General features: G+C 38.6%; 1 protein-coding gene across 1 annotated transcript in view; it reads left to right on the forward strand.

Annotated features, from left to right (window-relative positions):
- The first annotated feature begins 5,845 nt into the window (after positions 1 to 5,845).
- Positions 5,846 to 20,916, forward strand: part of LCP2 (lymphocyte cytosolic protein 2 (SH2 domain containing leukocyte protein of 76kDa)) — a 31,413-nt gene continuing 16,342 nt past the window's right edge. The window contains exons 1-3 of the mRNA XM_010282788.1: positions 5,846 to 5,923; positions 9,359 to 9,421; positions 13,087 to 13,133. Coding sequence (XP_010281090.1) covers positions 5,846 to 5,923; positions 9,359 to 9,421; positions 13,087 to 13,133 — 188 coding nt within the window. The remainder of the gene's footprint in view (positions 5,924 to 9,358; positions 9,422 to 13,086; positions 13,134 to 20,916) is intronic.

The following is a 20,916-nucleotide window of genomic DNA, read 5'->3' on the forward strand; positions in this document are numbered from 1 at the left end:
TTCATAGTAAAGAAGTTAAATAACCTTAAATACTCTGCAGCAACTACCTTCAGTATTAGCCCACTCACTAACACTGACTCAAAAGGGTTTAAAACAACAGATTTTTTCAGGGAAAGGAGAAAGCACACCAAAAAAAAGTAACCGGGTAAGTCCAATAGTAGGCAAAACTATCATCCTTTAGCACCAGTCCTGAACCGAGCCTTTTTCTCCATCCTTCTCTGGAGCTGCAGAGGTGGGCACTTTCCATTTGCCTCACCACTGATGGCCGCTGCTTGGTGCTGCCATCTGCACGCTGCTGATCATGTCACAGCACCTTCTGTCCTGCTTCAACTCTTCAGAGGGAAAGCAGGGCATACAGGACCCAAGACACAGAAAGGAAACATCCCGAGTTGGATTCACTCTTGCCCTTTTTTCTCCCATTCCCAGCTTTTATCACTTCGGTCAAGGACTCTTTTCGTTCAATTCTTTTGACTACAGCATTGATAAAAATAATCTGAGCCTGACACCTCTCCTCATAATCAGACCTAAATAGCAGGCTTTTACTCACCATACCAGCAACATTTAGCCTTGTTTTAATCTTCCTTTTTAAGACAACCCAAAGTGCTCAAAGCAATTGCCACTGAGTGAGCTCTGGCTGTCGAGCTGGCAGGTTCCCACAGCACAGCACGGCACAGCCCAATTCTGCAGTGGTGCAGGGGAGAGATGGGTGCCAGGGATCAGGCGAGAGCTGGAGCAGCAGCTGTGCTAGCAAAAGGGAGCTGCACCGGTGGAAGAGGGCCTTGAGGGGAACCGGAGCCCTGCAGAGCCAAGGTCCTGGCAACCGTGCCCTTGGCAGCAGTCTTGTCTGGAGCTGGTGGGAGGAAACCTGTGTTTTTGATAGCACAAGTGGAAAGGGTCCCAGCAGCTGCCCCAGACTGAATGGTATATTTCTAACTTTCTTCATCTTGACCTTAACTCCAATGTCTCTGTCAAACTTCCATATTCAATTACAAAACCCGTGTGTTCACTGTTAGAGTTCTGTACCTGGAAGACACCATACTAAAATGGAGTATCATATCCAATGCTGAACATCCCTTCTAATTTTCCTTTTGGCCCACTTAGTTTCCTTCTGAGTTACGCACAGCTGGCATTGTTTGGCAGTTTGTGAATCAAGCTGTTGAGTCACTAAGTTTGTCTCCTTTTTCCTTCACTTGTCTCCAACTTCCCTGTCCCAGACTAAGCAAACCATTTTTTTCAGTCTTTCCTCAGTTGACATCCTTTCTAAGTCTGCTAGGTGTTCTCCTCTGCATTTGTTTGCAGCATCTCTGGACAAACTAGACATGTTATGCCACTTACAACCCTAACAGAGTGGAACAAAATATGTACCTGAAAAAACAGTACTCTTGGTAGAATATCTCTAACGACTTGTCTTTTTTTTTACAGCACCTTGAAAGTTCTTTGATTCTTGCTTTTTCTGCATAGAGTTCAGCTGCACTCTAGTGGCTGTATTCTAGGATTTCAGGCATTTTGGAATTGCTTAAACTCCGTATTTCCACCTACTTGAAGTAACATAATTCACTAGCAACAGAAAATAGGCCTCTTCAAAGTATGCACATTTTTTTTCCATTCAGGAAAATCACTGCTGAGGGCTGAGTTCAGAAAGAGTATGCAGATTTATTTTTTTTTTTTAAATTGGATTTGAAGCCTGTATCTCAGGCACAGTTTTATTCAAACCATATATTTCAGATGCAGATAGATTGGTTAGCATCTAGTGCCATACATACAACCCAAGCCAAATTTGGACAGCGTCAGCAATTCGTTGTCCATTGCTGCTGTTGAGCACAGCAGTCACTAGCTAGTGTCTGGTGTCGGTCTCTGACCTAGCCACCAGGTGGTGAGGAAGGCTCGTAGTTCACTTCCTACAAAAGAGCTTTTTTAAGTTGGCAAGGACTCAGTTTTGGACCTTGTATTAATGCACAGACATTGCAAAGTCAAGGTTAACACTTGACTACAAGAATTAGGGAAATAATGGATAAGGACTTTTGAGGAGTAAAAAATGTAGCTCAGTGATTATCAAAGACAGCAAGGAATATATAACAATACAGTGGTGATTTTTAAAGAGTATAAATATGAAAGCATTTTTCCCATGTGTTATAGATGGGTATACAGCTTGGGAATAAGGCACGCAATGTTAAAAGAGGAAATATAGGCTTGCAACGGTAAATATTCCCAGGATAAAAGGAAGGAAGTACCCAAGTTTCTTAAAAACAAAATTGGGCAGGACAAAAGCAAAATGTGTCATAAAGATCCACTTTGCTCTGGGACGGAGATGAACATGACTAAATTCATATGAGGTTTGAACTTTTATTGCTTGGCTGTAGGAAAATTGACCTGTAAACTGAGGTGTTCTAGAAAAAGAAGCCATTCTGAAAGCTGTTCAAAGTAAGCCCTTGACTCCACTTGAAAGAGGGTGCTGCAGGACAGAACACCACCAGAAAGAGGTGAGAGAAAATGGAAAATATTGATGCCGTTTGAAGGCAGCCAAATGTGGGCAGTGTGAATTTCCCTCCTGCTTTGCCTAAAATAGTTAGACTCCCACATTTTCAAACATAAGTCACCAGACCATCACTGCATCTGAAAGAACTCTACCATTGGCAGCTGTTATTTGAAGAGACACACTTTTTATGTGAAAGTTGTGTCACTGCAGGGATCAGCTATAAAAGACCTAATTCTTTTAAAAGAGGAAAAAAAAGGTCACAGTGGAAAAGGTATGAACCTGGTAATAGCTATAACATCAGTGTTTCTCGGCATTTGAAAATTCAAGAGCTTAAGATCCGTTTCATGAAAGACTGCCAACTGAAGTATATAACAAATAATATTATGGAGTGGATGTATCTTGTGCTGCCTACTTCTGGTGTCTTCATTCCTTGCAATACAAGATTGAACTACTAAGATTCAAAGCATGGGATCGTTGCCAGCAGACAGTTAGGACTGCCACCTCTGGAATGTATTTAGTTATCAAACAAATTTCTGCATGTAGACTGTCAAACTTGACATTCTTCCCCAGGAACTCTGTGGCCCTGCCTGTTGGCTGCAGCTCATGTAACCACCGTAGTGCTGGCCCTGCAGTCATTCTGTCTTCCTGGGTAACAATCAAATGTTGCTGCTTCCCAGACATCCTCCCTTACACTCCTGCCATAATCTAACTACAGATTCTGGCATGGGGGCTTGCACAAATGTGGACATTCAACTTTTTCTCTCTCGATTTCCTTTCTTGGTGACCATCAGTGTTGAAATTGCTTCTCTGAGCAGAGGACATGGGAAGAAACAGGAGCACCGGGAAGAAAGTGCTAATTCCGGAGGTAACAACAGTGACTCTGAAGAGAGAAAGAGAAATACTAAACAAGTGGGAAAATATGGGAAGAGTGAACAGAAGAACAATTAAAAGAGTGAGGGAATAATGTGGGGTCTTTCTTCCAGGATCAAGATTTTCCTTTTGTGGAATATGGGATTTGCCACGTTGCATTTCCGGGCTACAAAGACAGACATTTAAAAGCATCTTTCAAAACAACTCTCTGTAGTCTGGTTGGGACTGGGGGCCATGACTCACGCGTGGTTATTTGTGAGTTGAACGACATTTTCCATTGATATGTTCAAATACATACCTAGGTTGGAGAGGCAATTTAAAATTGTTACACTAACCTAGCAGTATATCTGAAAATTCAGATGTAGAAAATACAAAGTGATGTTTCCTCAGCAAGTCTCACTTGGCCACCACATCCTATGTGTTTGTCGCATTACAAAAAAAGTTCTAGACAAAGACAAAGCTTGAGTACGTGTGCAGCTGGGTTTTGCAAAATGCATGGAAATATGCATGTAGCTATAATGCACTCACAGTGACAATGACAGGATTCAAGTGCATAATGATTACAGTTAGCATTTCTGTTGCTCTCTAGACCAGGAGATCAACTTTGAAGGTGACTGCTTTTCTCCTAGCTCAGAATCAGAATAAATGATGCTATGATTCTTCTAGAAACATCATCAGAATAAAATTTGACCAGACTAATTAGTTTTATATTAGTACAAATAAGGAATAACACAATAGAAATTAGAGCTGCTATGCTGGATTTGGGATAGAAGTTAGATTAGAAGGTAATGAAATACTGTAACAGAACCAACAATTAGAAATTATAGCACAGGCTTCTTCCTGTCCCTGTACTGTAAGATGTTTCTCTGTTGAAAGACATGGTGTGTGGTGGGGTGTCTCAGATCTATGCTATGTAATCTCTCTTTTATCACTGCTGATAATGCACCATCAAAACAACTTCTCCTTTGGGGATTCTTTGTCACAAGTTAATTTAGTCCTGTTCGTCCCCAGACCTAGATTTACAATGAAGAGGTGATGATACTTCTGTGATACTGTCAGTACATGCCTCAGAGGATTCACACAGGTCACTTCAAGCAAGAACCCGTAAAACACAGCTATATCATGTATTTGAGAAATGCTACAACTGCAGCACACTGGAACAGCTGTTACAGCAGTTTAGTTTAAGAGAGTTTTAAATACCATGCTGCCATCACTTACCAAAATTTCTCCAGAAAAAGTAAGCTGCTTTTTATCAGACTGTGAATTTCAAAAGGAAAACCCTCATATACAATATTATGGAGACTTGTAGATATGATCTCAAATACATGCACTCGTATGCAATGCAGTTGCAAATTACAGACCCAAGGTTAGAAGATCTTCAATGACTAGAAATAGCAGGAGTGATGCATTTCATTAGAAAGAAGAGAACTTTCCTTTCCAGCGCTTCAGAACTACGCATCTGTTCTTACTAATATAGGAAGCTCACAAAACACCACCTTTTGTGCAGTCTAATGGAGCAGATGTGAACAGCAACCCCAAGCACTCACACCAGCACAAGTCTAGGAGGAAGCTGCACATCAAGAAATGGGAGAATGGACATACTGGCTTTTTTTTTTTTTTTATCAGGCACATTTGGGGTTACTAAATGTAGTCTCACCAAAGGGACCTACTGATAGGATGGTGCCTGAATTGGCTACACGTGACAGATGCAGTCTGTCATGTCCCTGTGGTAATATTATGGTTCTGTGGATTCTTTTTCAGCCACAAACTCCTCATTAGAGGTAAGTGAATAATGGAGCACTGGAACAATGACAATGTAATATTTTTTCATTTAAAATTGTCCATTTTTTAGTTTCACTGAGGAATAACCCTATTTGAAGGAATGCTGACCGTAGTTCATGCATACCTCCTTGTACAACTCCAACAATAACATTTTATTGTTGTACAAATCAAAGAAAAACAACGTGACACTTCAGGTAGTGAGGTAAGTTGAAGAAGCTTCTCTTAAGTGAACGTTTTCTTCTTTGGAGGGGGGCTTGCCTGGGGCAGACTTGCACAGAAGCAATAACTGATGTCTATGCAGATAATATGCCAATGTTTTTATACTGCACAGTGTGTGCAAATACATAAATATTTACATACGCAATTACAAGCAAATAGAGTCCATAGGAGCTTACTTATATGTAGCAGGCAGAACATTTTCAACACTTTGCTGTGCTTCCTTGTTTACTTATTTATATTCAGACAAAGGAAGTGGTAAGGCTGACTAGTTGACAACTTTTCTGAGAAGAGACCATTTTGTATTAGAGGAAGCAGTATCTCTCTTGGATGTCCTAACAACGCAGTTCTAAATTAAACAGGTCTTAAATAGAAGAAGCTGGGTATTAGGCAAGGAATTATTGGACACGCTGGAGGTGGTCACACCCAGGGAACGTATGGCTGTTTCATCGATAGCACTGCGATGAAGGTTCTCTAACTGCCTAGAGGAGAAAACGTACAATGGATTTGCGAAACATTCCGTACCGTTCAGACGTGGTTACGTGGAACCCAGATGACTTAGCAGAATATTTTAGGACGGTAAGTTTAACTCTGTTTCGTCCTTGTGTGATGGAGGAGCAAGCTACTGTAACACTGTTTTAAATTTACATATTTTTATCGTGGGCAAAGCTTGCTGTAAAACTAAAAGCAAAACCACTGGCAATTAAGCAGCTGAGCTAAACTGGCCAGGGAAATCTGTAACTGAATCTTGAAAGTGTGTTTTAACTTGGGTGTAAGACAAACTGATGGCTTTTCAGAGAAAGTGTACACTTTACTACAACAATTGTTGATGTAACATATTAACAGCTGTAGAAGGCATTAATGTGTGAAGGTTACAAGCTTTCTAGGTTGTCTTCAATGATTTTCAGACGTGAGTTTTTTTTTTTCAAATTGCTCAGTGTTCACAAATGAGCCTCTGAATGTCTTTGCTAATCACATGCATGAGAACCCAGCCAGGAACTTAACAATTGTGGATACATGGACTCTGAATTTTTTTAGGCTCAGTTGGAAAAACCTTTCCTGTTTTGGTTTGACTTTCCTATTCTAAAACTTCTTTGGTTAAACTCATGGCTCATTTTACAATGCAGAGGAGTCTCCGCACTGAAGAAATACTTTGAAAGGCAATAAAGGAATTCACTGCCAATATATATATTCCCTGCATAGCACTGCTGACACCTTTGTAATTGCCCAGGAACGTGTAACTGAGCCAGTTTTACTGAAATTTCATTTCTGTGTATTCTCTGTAAATTGCTCATGGATAGCGCCTGCTCCGTCTCCCTTGCAACGGAAGAAGTTTCTCCCAAAGTCCAAAACTGTCAGCCTGGAATTTAACATTCAGATCAATCAGAAGATTTGAGAAGATTTTCAAGTAATACCAGCATAGCTGGTTAATTTTCAAGTGAGCTGTCAGACTAGACTTGTAAAATCGAACAGTTTGGGCTTCATTTTGAAATAATGTGAAATTTATTGTTTCAATGGCTTCTATAACGCTACGAGGGTTTTCTTTGGGGAGTTGAGGCAAGTTTCATACTAGAATGCAAACCTAGCTAGTAAAGACAAGTAGATCAAACACAAAGTCTCTCTCTACCAAATCTCCAGAGAAGTGAAACTGCCAACTACTTGCAAACCTCTAATTTTAGGGTGCAGGGGTTAGTGGCACAGGAAAGTGAAACGAAGAATTTGAGATGGAACAGATGAGATCATTATCAACAGGCAACTTCAGCCAAATACGAAAAACATTACAACATTGGTGCATGGTGGTTTGGAACACCATTTCCAAGAGACTAAGAATGGAAATGGCTTCCTGGAAGAGTTGATAATGATATTGCTAGCAGTGATAAAAGGATTAACCAACTGTAAGTTCTATCATTACTGAATGGGCCCAGTTACATTAATTTTTGAGTACCTCCCCTCTATTGATCCAGATACCCCCTGGGATAGAGATAATCTTGGCATTCCACTTTTCGGGAGGCGAATCAGGGCAAAAGCTGCTTAAAGTCGTCTAAGAAATCTGCGTAAGACAGTAATGTCAGCCTACGTCAGCCAGCTCTGGGAAACGGCCATAAGTGACCAGATCTTCTGCACAGATAAACTCATACGATTTCCCTCACATATATCATCAGAGGGTCGAATGTTATACCTTAGGAATGCCTTACTTGCATCTGACTAATATATTTTGCCTGCAGCAATATGTTCAAAGTCCAGGATTCAAGTCCAAGAGAGATAAGCATTTTTTTTCCTCCTAAACTGAGATAATTGTGGGATGATTTTCAAAGGACAGTCACATTCAAACCTCTCTCACCTGAAGTGATTGGTCATGACACAGGGCAGTGGTAAGATTTTCATCGTCGTTAGCTTACACCTTCATATTAGCAAAATTCAGCCAGCATAAACATCAGTAATTTATGTAACAACACTATGATGTATTAATGGCATGAATAAAGTCCTCAGTTTCTGCCAAATAACAATTCTTCATACTGAACAGTAAAAACATCTAATTTATGATTTTAGGTGTGTTAACTTGAAGCCTATGTTATTTTAAACCATGCATTCAAAATAGAGAACCAAACCTTCAAATAATTTCTCTAGACTGACTGTTTTTTAGAAAAGGCAAAGACGTTCCTATTTGTAGTATCCCGAGGGTTATCTTTAACAGCTAAACAGGTTTTTATATCAAGTACTTTAAGAATGAGATTAGGCCTCAGTCACACTGATATGTTCTACCAAGTATAGCAGTCGCTTACTGCTGCATACAGACTTGTGCTGGTAACATCATGACAGCATTCTCTATAAGAAAGAGACTTTATTTACAGGTTTAAGTCCTCAGTCTGCACAAAAGTCTTAATCTGAATCTGTAAATATTTAGCAGATTTAGGTCTGTTTCTGCGTATGAGTAACTGAAGGTGGCTCCTAAAAATATTCTCTCAGCTGTTCAGAAGTTTTCAGGATCTGTTCTCATAAAACGCCAAGTTACAAGATTACTCCTTAAAATGAATAAATAGGATAGAACTAAGAAAAGACATAACACTCCCTATAAGGTGGCCTCTACTTTATTGGAATTATCCCAGCATCACAGGTTCATTTTTCTGCGTAACGTTCACTAGCTAAAGTTTCAGGCAGGACCAGAGCCATTCTTCTGTCTTGAAGGCTCCAAAAAGTCACTTTGTCTGCCCGTTCTTTGGGTTCCTTCTGGTACAGACTCGATCAACTTGAAAGAGAGAAAAATGCATTCTAGCCAGATCAAAAATATAAGCTCTGTTCTCACATTATGCTATTAGCGTTCAAATTAAAAAAAAAAACAAACCAAACCACTGAAGAGACCCACTGGAAATATTTGAATCATGTCTTGCTAAATGTGGCTAGGTTTAATTTGTTGGGTTTTTTTCCCCTAAGTCCCACAAATTACTGTTAAACTTTTGCCTGGTAGGAGCAGGAGCTTTCTGTTAGGTATGTGATCAACTTTCAAAATGCATGTCCTTGTCTTAGATGCTACTGTAAAACATAATATCATGCAAAAGCTTTCCAAATATTGTGGATAATTTCCAAGATTAACACGCAACATTTCCATCCAGAAGAGGAAGCTTCTTGATCACAATGAATTCAGCAACTGTGATCAGGGCTTCAGTATTCCAAGGTACTAAAGTTTTTGCTGTACCTCCTGTTTTCCGCAACTGTTCATCCCAGTCAGTACCACAACTATCCGTTCGTTTTGCAAACATTTCTTTGGGCCGGGCAGCTGTGAGGTGGTTTTTAAATATGAGGACTTACATGTTCCTAAATGGACGAAAATCCTCAAGTCCACTGAAGAATCTTTGTCTTAAAAAATCAATGTTTAAAGAACAAAATGAGACATTTAGACAGGCTCTAGCATGCAAAAGGGTAACTTGAAGCATCTACTCAGATAGCTCTATGTCTAAGTGTCTTAATCGATTCTCATAATTAAGGGTGCAATAATTATCTTCTTTTCATTGACAGTTAAAGTATAAGGACTGTGAGAAAGTCGTGAGAAAGCACAGCATAAATGGACAAAGGTTTTTGGTAAGTAGAGTTGTAAAATTCCTTCCTGTAAAATTCCAATCAAGCAATTGTTTTGACTTCTTCTCCTGCATTGGCAGATGCCAAGTACTTCGCTTGCAAATGGTTACTGAGGTGCAAATATGAGAAGTAAACACCTTTGCTAAAATCAGCCAGACGTCTTGCTTTAAATATGGAATTCTGGGAACCCAAGCATGTTGTTTAATATGCATCTATTTTAGTATTTTTTAAACCGACAGGGAAGTTACAAAACCACAACCTTGTCTCGAATTAATCTCTTCCTTTATAGGAAGTGCTTGTTTTCAAATATTAACTACAGAAAACTCACATTTATTAGTTGGCCTCTCCTACTAAAGAAGACACAGACCTGGTCAGAATGACTATTGTAATCACGATTTCATGCCTCTATAGTTAAAGTAAGATTTCTCCTGCAGCAATACACAAAATCAATGAACTTTAAGAGCACCAAAACTAGTAAGTGAATTCCCAGTGAGTTTAAATCAACATCAGTCCAGGCTTTACCAACAACTTGTCTTAACTTTAGCTGACAACTTCCATTGACATAGCTGCTGTTTTCAAGTCTTAAATACAGATAAATGAAGATGTGGAGGGGCTTTTATTATTACTTCATTTTACTTCTATTTTATTTCCAAATATAAACTATTCTATTTTTCCCAACAGCAGTCATTTTGATCATCTGTATAATTAGTCATACTGGGGAAATCTATGCATACCTCTTCTAAAGCCTTCTTATTTTTTATTTACTTGTCCTCATGTATCAACCTTTTTGACATTTCATTGAAATGTGATGTAAAAATTTTCAAACACCTTTTGCAGGAACAGGATATTACACCTCCCTCCTACCGGGTGGAGTCAGAATTATTCAGATGTGTGTCATAGGATTTATCCTATCCTAAGGAGATTCTCCTTAGCTCAAGCACTAACAGTCTGTGGCTGGAGTGGGAGTTCTGGCTCTGGAAGCACTATGATATTCTAGAAGTTTGTGAAGTACAAGTAACAGAGCAATAACTGTGTGATTCCTAAGTGATTTTTGGAATTTTTTATTATTTCCAGAGTGTTTCTGTAAATACAAGCTGTTCAGAGTGCAGCATTTCTTCAGAAGCATCCTAGTAGATTCAAAGGCTGTTTCTCCATTAAGTAAGCAAGCAGCTGCTCACGTCTGCTCAGACTTTTTTTAAGCTTTTGACCTACTTGTCAAATGTCTAATGCAAAAAAGCTTCACCTGCTAAACAACAAAAGGAGACTTTCAGTGTCATATTCTAGAGTACAATGCAATCTTGAGAAAAATTGCTTCTCTGTATGAATAGTTATTCTAAGAAATGTCTTTCTACATTTTGTAAATTATTGGAAACTGACAAATTAAATTTGCACAGAAGAAACTGTTAAGACTGAGTGTTTGCAGGTTTTATATCTATTGTCAGATCTCCATGGTAAACATGACTGCAAAAATAATCAGAATAACATCCTAGTTTCAAAGTCACATTTCTGTATCTATTGGCTACCACAAGGGAATTCAGGTTGAGGTGTAGCAGGAATAAAACCAGAGGGATTCCACGTAACTTATTCTAATAAAATTCTCTACCATTTAAAACAGCAACACGGCCCTTTTATGAGAGTTTAAACCCATAATATTTGTCAGGTTTATCACCAGAATAGAATTCCAGAGAGAAGCTTAAAAAGTCTTTAGAAAAAAATAAAGTTCTTCAGTAAATCCTGCAGGACATTCCCATAAAGGGAGTACATTTTTCTGTGTTTTACTCCTCTGAGTACTCCCAGAGGCAAAATAGTGCTGGAAAACAGAGAGAGGATTTGTTCTCTTCTGAAAATCATTGATAGCATTGTGAACCAATGTGTAATTAGAAACTTCTTACTGTTGGCAGTAAGAAAGAAAGAACCAGACTATCATCCATGTTCCAAAGAAGGTTTGCGAAGCTCGTGATTAACTACACAAAACACTTCTCAAAAGTTTTCATAGTGAACTAATCATCTGCCCTAAACTTGGAGTTGCACATGATGGAAGAAGAGAGGGGCTGACTCTCTCTGCAGGAGCATCAGTAAAGCTCTGAAGACTTAGCACGTCTCAGCTGAGGTCAGGAGTAATCTGCAATCTCATCGCTACATTGTGGTTGAAGGGGGAAGAAACATTCTTCCCCCCATCCCAGTTTCTAGAAAGATTTTTGTCAGGCTGCAAAGCTGCTCTTAAGTCTGAGGAGTTTTCCAGCTACATCTCCAGCAGAACATGTGATTTTACATATACTGTGTTTTTTCAGATAAGGTTCTTAGCCCAAAACTCTCCGCTACTCCAGCAAATGGTGGTCTATTTTAAAATTTACAGTCTTACCCCAAAACTTTGCGATCATACACAACTTTGCCTGATTTCAGCATGCAGACGTGAAGGAATTCAATATATCTAGCTTCTGAAGTCACTCAAATGCCATATTTTTTTTCTGTACTAAAAAGATGTGAAGCAAAATAGCATAAAATCAGAATCTATAGCCTTCATTACCAGGAACAGCTCTTTACAAAGGGCATTTCATTGCTCATTAAAACTACAAGTTTTTAAAAAACCATTTGAAATATTGTGTCCTTTTATATTCACTGTGAGAAGCATAATTCCAAAATTGCCAGCAAAAATGCCACTGATGATGATTTCAAGCAGACCATGCCTGTTCTGTTGAGCTCACACCTGTAATGAGTAGCACAGGTTGTTATCAGGATGTGGCGCTCTAATAATTGTTTGACACTGTCCCCTGCGACAAATTATAGTATCTCAAGACTTCTTTAACAATAAATACATCAAGGATATGTTGTCCTTAATGCTAGGTGATGGCAAGGTACAATGAAAAGCAATATCCAGAAAGCAAGTGAAAGAGAAGAGAGAGGAAAAAAAAGACTTAAAAATAGTTCTGGAATTTTTTGGATTACTGGCTGTTCATCTGCTTTATTTAAGTATCTCTGACAATCTCTAGGGAGGAAGCTGTTGCACAAGAGGGTTTTATTTCCAGTTCTTTTGAGAAGCGGAGCAGGGATGGATTTTAACCTTGCCTGTAAGTCAATGTGACAATATAACACCAAAACAAACTGGATTAGAACCCAAATCAGAAAAGCAAATGACTTCAACTTTGCGCAGAGTCCCATTAATTTGATATTAATCCTGGAAGAATGGCTCATCTGCTGGTAAACAAACAAATTTACCCAACTCTCTCTTGTCTGGTAAGACCTGGTTTAAGATTTTACTTCTCCTTAGAGATCATTTTAATAAGCTATCATTAAAACATTCCCGCTACAGAAATAGTTCTCTTTGAAGTTAGATGTGATTATTTTGTTGAAGCCCTTTGTGTGTAAACAAATATACACGATGTTTATCAGCCTTCTAGATAATATAATACAACTGGCAGCAGCATAAAGTAAAAACCAACATCCAGCAAAACAAAAAAAAAGATATAGACAGGATTTTTTATTAAAAGAGGTTCAACTCTCTTACGAGCCATAGGATGGGCAGGCTGTTACCTTGTGTTGCTTTTCTATGCACTTTACGTTCCTATCAGTTGAAACTTCATGCCACATTTTTAAATAAGCAAACTTTTGTAAGTCGTAGGGTGTTTCATGGACAATTTTGTGATATATACCATGTGTTTCCTTTTCAGAACATGTCAGAAAATGATATTCAGAAATTTCCCAAACTCAGAGTGCCGTAAGTAAAGCCAAACCGATATAATATTAAAAATAATCTTAGCTGGTTTGCAGTGAAAACTCACAGGAAATACTGGGCAAATGATTTGTGAGTGATTAGTTAGAGGCCTGTTTATTGCACTGTACTGAGAGAAAAAGAAGAACATTCCAAAATAAAAAGACTGCTGTCATGCCTGCTCAAGCACAATGAAGCAATACAAAATAATTGTCTGGCAAAAAGAACTCGTCCATAAATATGTTTCCTTAGCTTCTCTGGATTAGGCCTTGAAAAAGTTTCACATTTATCTGAATAGCTTTCATTATTTCATAGAAGTTACTAAATGAAGAACAATATTCCTATTAAGTTGATACTGAGTTACAGAGAAATTAGCTTCTTCTAATATTTCATGGTGAAAAACAAAGGATTTTATTTTGCTGTGAGTTGTCTGGTACATATTTAAGCTGGAAGTTAGAGGTTCCCAACCATGAGACACATGAAGTTCCCCATGGTCTTCTAAACAAAGTAAGGAGGAAAAAAAAGGAACTCAAGTTGTTCCAACATGGCTGTTTGTTGCTCATTTCCCCGTTCCAGACTCACTCCCTCTATGCGTATCTTGATTTTGCTATGGGACATAGTCTGCTTCGCCACTTCTGATGCACCAGACCTTGCGTAAGATCTTTTGGTGAAGCTAAGAATACTGAAAAATTTTGAAATACCTGTGTGATCTGTCACATTTATGCAATCATGGGTAAGCTGGTGGCTAGATCTGAGGGCAGGAGGATACCTCTGTTTGGGTCAGATATGCAAGGACTTGAACTTGAAAGCCTCAGACATGACATGTTTCTTAAGATCATAGCTGTATTTTCACACAATAGATTTCCCAATAATAGGGACTGGTGGTGTATGATGTGTTAGTAAGGGGGTCCAGATGCTATAAAAAAAAGATGCCCAGATGTCTCAGCATTTTTCAAGTTACTGTCAATTAAAAGCAACATTTAACTATGGTTATTGGGACTGAGGGACCAGACGTACACCAGATTGTCTGTGCGAAAGTCATCTTACGATATTGTAAAACACATTGCTTGTAATTCTCTGATAATTTGTCCTTCCTTAACAGTCCTTTGGCAAAATTGCCTTGTGTTCTCCTTGTTTGAACTTCTAATTTTGAGAAGTTTTCATGCTTTTCTTTCAAAAGCATGAGTCAGAAGTGTTCAGTGGAAGGTATATTGAACACACATATGAGACATATTAATGTCATAGGTGAATAGTTACATTGAAATCTAACGCTATGGAGTTGCTCCTATCTTGCCTAATCTATTGATATCTCAAAAATGTTTTGAAAATTTGATTTTCACAGTCCACTTACCTTGTAACACTCTAGCAGAAAGTGAACAGCCTTTTCTAGACAGTTCTTTTGGGTTTCTCAACAAGAAGAGAACTTGAAATCAAGAGCTTTAAAAGAAGAGTGAAGCTTGGTGCACAACTTGAAGAACTGAATAAATAAGCAAATTTATAAACCTGAATGAAAATTCTGGAACTAATGCCCTTGTTCTCAGCTTTCTCCACACTTACAATCAGGGAAACAGTTCACTAGAATATTGTGAATACACCTGGAAAAAGGTTGGTGCGATGTGGGCTCCTAATCCAATGCCACTGTTTAAAACAAGAATTTAGAGCTTTAATAGGGAAGAGAACTGGTTGCCATTTAAAACAAACAAACAAAACAAAAAAACAACATAAGAAAATTAATGGGTAGAAGAACCTGCCATTCTTTTTAACATTCATTTCATTAGTCAGAACCTCCATGCTCTTACCAAAATGGAAGGTGCGTGCTGTTGCCCTCTACTCGCACACATTCACTCCTTTTACATCATACTGCAAACCTCACCTATCAGGAGGAGTTCTTCTAGAAGCTGAAATACACATTAGTATATTATAGTTATAGTACCTGATATGCAACAGTGCTAAAATCTGAGCATATTCTGTAAAAATGTTTAATATAAATAGCAAGTGTCACACTTACAGCATTGATCAGTGAAATGAATAAAAAGTACATATATAAGAGATTGTTCTCCAGTAACTTTAGCGGGGTTATGCTGATCTACGTGTACTGAGAACAGAACCCAGCACTTGCAACTACACAAGATTTGCAAACCACAGCCTACCTCCATACCAACCTTCTGAGCTGGGTATGTGGATTTACTAAATATATACGTTTGAACACATCTACTGATCAAGTTTTGAATAACTGTGGCATTACTTGGGAATGATTCTGTGACTTTTACAAGAATCTTTACAAGACTTACAAGTGTCTAAGTAGGCAACAGTTGTCATTACAAAGTATTACAGGCCACTTCCTGAAACTAATCCACCCCCCCAATCTTCTGTTATTATTAACAGAATTATTATTTTGAATGTTACTCTCCACCAGCCATGTTACAGGTGCACATCTTCATGAATCTTCTTTTGGCTTACTTTTAAATACCAAAAAAGGATTTAAACACTATTTTGAAAATTAAAATACTTCATAAAATCTTTAAAACTTTCCATTAAAAGGACTGAACTTTTTATTGACAATTTTGCTAAAAATTTAGATATAAAAGAGCACTATATAACAGTGGCTGACGCACCCAGACAGTCCTGCAAGTTTTATTCTGGCTAGTGTTAATGGACAGCAAGTCTGCACAGGGTTCACTGCACCTGCACACACATAGGCCACGCATGGATTTCTTGAGGGTTCGTAACAAACTCCACAGTCCATTTACCTCAGTAGGGGCTCCCATTCTTGTTTGCAGTCACCCCCTGACCTTCCTGTATGCCTGCCAGAGATACTGAGGTCTTGTAGACAAGGTCATCTTTACTGGCATGGTTACAGAAATCCATCCCGTATGTTTACTGGGGCATGATATCTTGTGGAGGATGGAAAATGAAGACTGAATAAAGATCGACTTTGCCACAGATTATTTGAGAGGATCAAAACCAAAAGTTGTCCTCATCTTTGAGTTACGTGTAAAGCTGTACCACAGAGCGCATTAGACAACTGGCAACATGCCCTCCTTTCCTTGCAGTATCTAGGCCTTTAAATAAACCTGCAGATTTGAAACTATTCTTCCATTTGTGACTTCTCTGATAAATACAACTAAATTTTTACTCTCATTCAGAATATTTGCATTGATGATGCTGTCACTCTTTGGAACTCTGAGACCTCTTGCATTTATGTTGCTGTTAAAGCAATCTTAGGGAGGAGTTTAGAAAATCAACTTTGCTTAATGCTATATTTTGATTTAACATGGAAGCCTTTCTTTCATTCCCATTTAGGTGCACAGCAGAATCAATGGCCTAGCTCAGGCATGGGTCCCAAAGCAAAAGGCAGAGTAGAGCTCCACTCACCGCTTCACTTCCACTCTCTGTTAGACAAGAGGGAGGTGGAAAAAGCCACTTGGTCTTTGCCGGTTCTGTGTTGTAGTTGAATTGCTCTGGGTGGACACGGAGGAGAGGGAGTGAAGAGAGATTCTCAGACTGGTTTGAGGCTCCCGTTCAAAAGGCAGTACTTGGACACAGTCTGAGCTACGGGCGCTTCAAGCTAAACAGAAAATTCCACTACATAGTATTTCTACTTGAATATACACATCTCTATTTGAAGATACAGAGTATCAGCTTTAAATCACTTGGTAAAACTTTACTTTTAAGAATACTAACCATATCTTAAGAATTTAAGCATAGTTGCTATTCTATGAATGCGTGGCTACCTGTTCCGGTGACCTACATAGATCTGCTGTGGCACTGCTGAACAATATTTGAAAACCCGATACTGCATGATTACGCGTGGTGGAACTCCGTCTCCAGGTTCCAGACCACAAAGGGTTTTCCCTACTTCACTTGTTCACAGATTTAGTGGAAATCTATGGCCCAGGAGACATTCAGCCATTATCCCAAAGTTATCACATTGCCACAGACCTTTAAGGAGCAGCAACATTTGGGCCAAGTAATCTATTGGTAGCAATACCTGACCCATAAATTTTCTCCCTTTTCCCACTGAGAAATTAAATTAAATAATTGTGGCATGACCGTCAGCTTTAGATACTGGGTTATCATGAATGTAGCTGTCATCCTAAGTAAGAGATAGCATCATGGTTGACCTAACCATGGTTATTAATAGCTTAGCTCAGTTGCAACCTGTTTTCTTCAAACATACACTATGCTTAATACATGGCGTTTTTGTAACAATATGAAAAACTGTTAAAAACCATAATGTTATGTTTTTTGTTGAACTCATTCATATTACTCTTGTACTTGCTACCTTATGAAAGAACCATTTAAGTTAATATTAATATCACAAGGTTAATATATACACAACTGAAGCTTCACAAAATTGGTGAAACAGGGAAGGGATATGGTATATTTTGCACAGAGCAGACACCGAGTATCTGTCTACAGCACTAAATGAAACTCAGACCTGACCATGAGGGTGTAATTAACATTTTGATAATAAATCTAATGAAACAAAAGGCCAATATACAGCTTAAGGGACACATGGAGTTTTCTTATTGCTCATTATCACTATCGGCAGTCACAGAAGGTCATAAAGGTTTATGCTTGTGGATGACAAATGTGAGTCTTGCAAAATATTTTAAAGCGCATTCAACAGAATGGGCCTTACTTAATGTGGTCAGAATTATTAAACAAGAAAAAGCAAAGATCTCACTCAAAATAATGTTGGTGGTTGGTTGATACCTGAACCATGATCTAAACACTGAAGTTAGTCTTTGCCACTCTTATGGCTTACTATCTTGAGATGAAACATTTCCAAGTTTTCAGTAAGTCAAGGTATTAATACAGTTTGTTGATCCCTTTGGCCACCATCAGTGTCAGGTTGCTAGCAGACCTGAGATTTGCGATTTTGTACCTTGGTCAGAAAGCTAAGTGTATATCCCATACCACTTGTGAAAATTTCCAGTAATAAAAAGAGCATCATTGCACTAAAGTACATAATTGCATCCGCCGGTTCAAACACGGTAAGTGTGCCGAGTTCTGAACGGGACACATTCTGAGCCTACAAACATGGCGCAGTCTGAAACTTGTTCTACTTTCAGAAAAGTCTAAGTGCAAAACTAAAAATTAAGAAGTCGATAATGCCCTTCTCTTCCAAAAAGGTATCCCTTGGGTAGAGGTGAATGTGTGTACACATGCTTTCTCAGATGGGATACTAAAGGTTGTTGGAAGATACAGAACATAACTGATCCTCTGTCAGTTTTGAAGCCAGCGTAATAATATTGCATCTGCCCAACAGACTTTTCTCAAAGGCCAAAACAAAGACTTCACCACCAACTACGCTCTTGACAGCGTTCCATATGCACTATGCAACTTCCTGGCCCTAGAGGACTTTGCCTTCCATCTCTCTCACCCATCTTAAGTCCTTTATCCCAATCCATGTAGAATGGATTCTGCCCAGGACAACAGCATCTGCAGTTAAGTGAACAAAAGCCAGTTTTGGAGGGCTGCTTTGGGGGTTGGTTGTGTGAGGTTTCTTGTTTTTAACTTCCTGCCAGTTTTAAGCTAAATGTCTGGTGGAGGAGGTAGAAAGAGAAGTCTGAGTAACATTTGCTGCAAGCGCTGTTGCCTTATCCTCTCCTATCATCCACTCCCACGGCTCAGAAAGCAGTGTGGTTTTGGTACTTCCTTCCTCACATGGCTACAGCCTCAGCCGCTCAGCGCACCGATCTTGTGTAATAACGTTGCTTGTAAAATGTTACCATTATACAAGCTTCGCTTTCTTCTAATAAGCTCTCAGCCACTGGTTTGAGGCATTTCAAATAAACTTCAAGCAAAGATTAGACACTGCATTTTAAGCAGCAAATGATTAAAATTTTGGCAGCAAGAGAAGATGAGCAACTTTTTCCTTTCAGTTTTTCCTCAAAAACCAGTTGGTGTAAATCCTCACAGCAGCCAGCCCAGGTTTAGTCCAGAAAGCTTCCAAACACTCAGGTCTCATTCATACCCGTCTAAGTCTGAACTAAAAGAATCATTAGCTCTAAAACCAGTGATCTTAATTTTACTTCTTTAGCTGAAAATAAACACAATGTTATGAAAGATCCTTCCTCTACCTCTTCTACAACAGAGAATAAGCCACATGCAGGTTCCGTAATCCACTTTTCACGCACAGCACTGGTATATGCAATGCCCTTTTCAGCCCGGAACGTTTCTGGATGTTTCACATGGAATTTATTATTCACACAGCAACTTCCTTAACATGTGCAGCAGAAGGAAATTTCTTGTGCTGAAGAGTGTTGATTGCATGGGAAAGAAGAAGAGCAAGAGGAGTCCTATGCCTGTAACTTGGCATTTTTCTTGCTTTATACAATTTTCTTGGGTAATGATGTCAGCTTTAGACAGCTGTAATCCTTCTTAAATTATTAACATTTGTGCATGTGCTTATTTCAAAAGGGGCGAGTATGACAATAGTTGCTTCAAATCAGAAAATTGTTAAGTACTGTCTTAAAAAAGAAAAACCAAAAAATATTCTTCCTCTGCCTTTCTATTTTCATGCTTGGATCCTTGAGTACATATCCTTAACTTCAAATTACCCATCTTCATCCTTCATCCAGATCATACTGATCTGAAATCGCTTGTTCTCCGGTACTTGTTGGCAGCCTGATCTGTCCCCATAGCATTTTCCATAATAAAACAGAGCAACCCTATGCCTTGAATTTGTCTTTTAATCTGAATTACAGTAAGATAAGTATTAGGTAAATCGCAAAGGCAAGAGAAGGGATATTCAAAATAAGAGAAAGTCTGTTAGCATGGTTCAGGATAAAATAAAATATTTTTGTTGGTTTTTTTTAGAAGTTAGATTGGTTGAAAGCTTGTCTTCCTCAAGTTACAGCCCAGAAAAGCAGTTAGACATGAGAGATGCACAAATCAGGTAATTTGGAAAAAACTAGGAGACTATTAGTGCTGAGTAGCAGAAAAAGACATGGAAGAGAAGAAAAGCAAAATAGAGTGGCAACTGTCTGGCCATAAACAAAGATTTTACAATACTGATATAAAGTTTGACTGACCAGATCTAAGATGTATGGAACAGAATTCTGCACTAACAAACAATGAAGTATAAGCTTTTACAGAATTTAGAATCTGAGATAACCAGGCATGTTGAGTGTCTAATTTTTTTCATACTACTTCTTTTTCCACAATTATTGTCTCTGATAGACCTAAATAATGTCAGCTAGAAGTAAAATGGGGTATTTTTAACCAGATGTATGCAAGCAATTTTCTTTGGTTGTCACAGGACTTTCTCGGTGGGACTTTCCTCAAAAAGAAATAATGAGAACTAAGAATCTATGACTCATCATAATTTTTCTTTGAAACAAAAGCCCTACTTGAAACAAACTATTCATAGAGGCAAACTTCATTACCAGCAGAGCAGAATTCTATTGCTTTTAGAGGACTTAATTCTGTTGATCCCAGTAATGACTGTCCTATAACCTCAAGGTTGTTCTTAGGGAGTCAGTAAATAACAAAACTCTGTGTCCCAGGTGTCTGTGCTGGCTATGGATGCCAGCAATATTAGCAGCATAAATGCATGATCCCGAACAAAATTTCACCCAATATTGCATTTCATTGGTTGTTACTCACCCTACTGCTGTGTACAAACTACACGTAAGTGATGACACACACATCAGCTTGGAAAAATCTCTCTAGACATACAGCTATAGTCTTCATACATTCCATGAATATTTCTGCCGTGCCTGCCCTGCAGATGTGTTATAACATGGAACTAAATCAACCTTTTCACCTTCTTTACCCA

Source organism: Phaethon lepturus, unplaced genomic scaffold, assembly GCF_000687285.1.
Source record: "Phaethon lepturus isolate BGI_N335 unplaced genomic scaffold, ASM68728v1 scaffold9722, whole genome shotgun sequence".
Lineage (NCBI taxonomy): Eukaryota > Metazoa > Chordata > Aves > Phaethontiformes > Phaethontidae > Phaethon > Phaethon lepturus.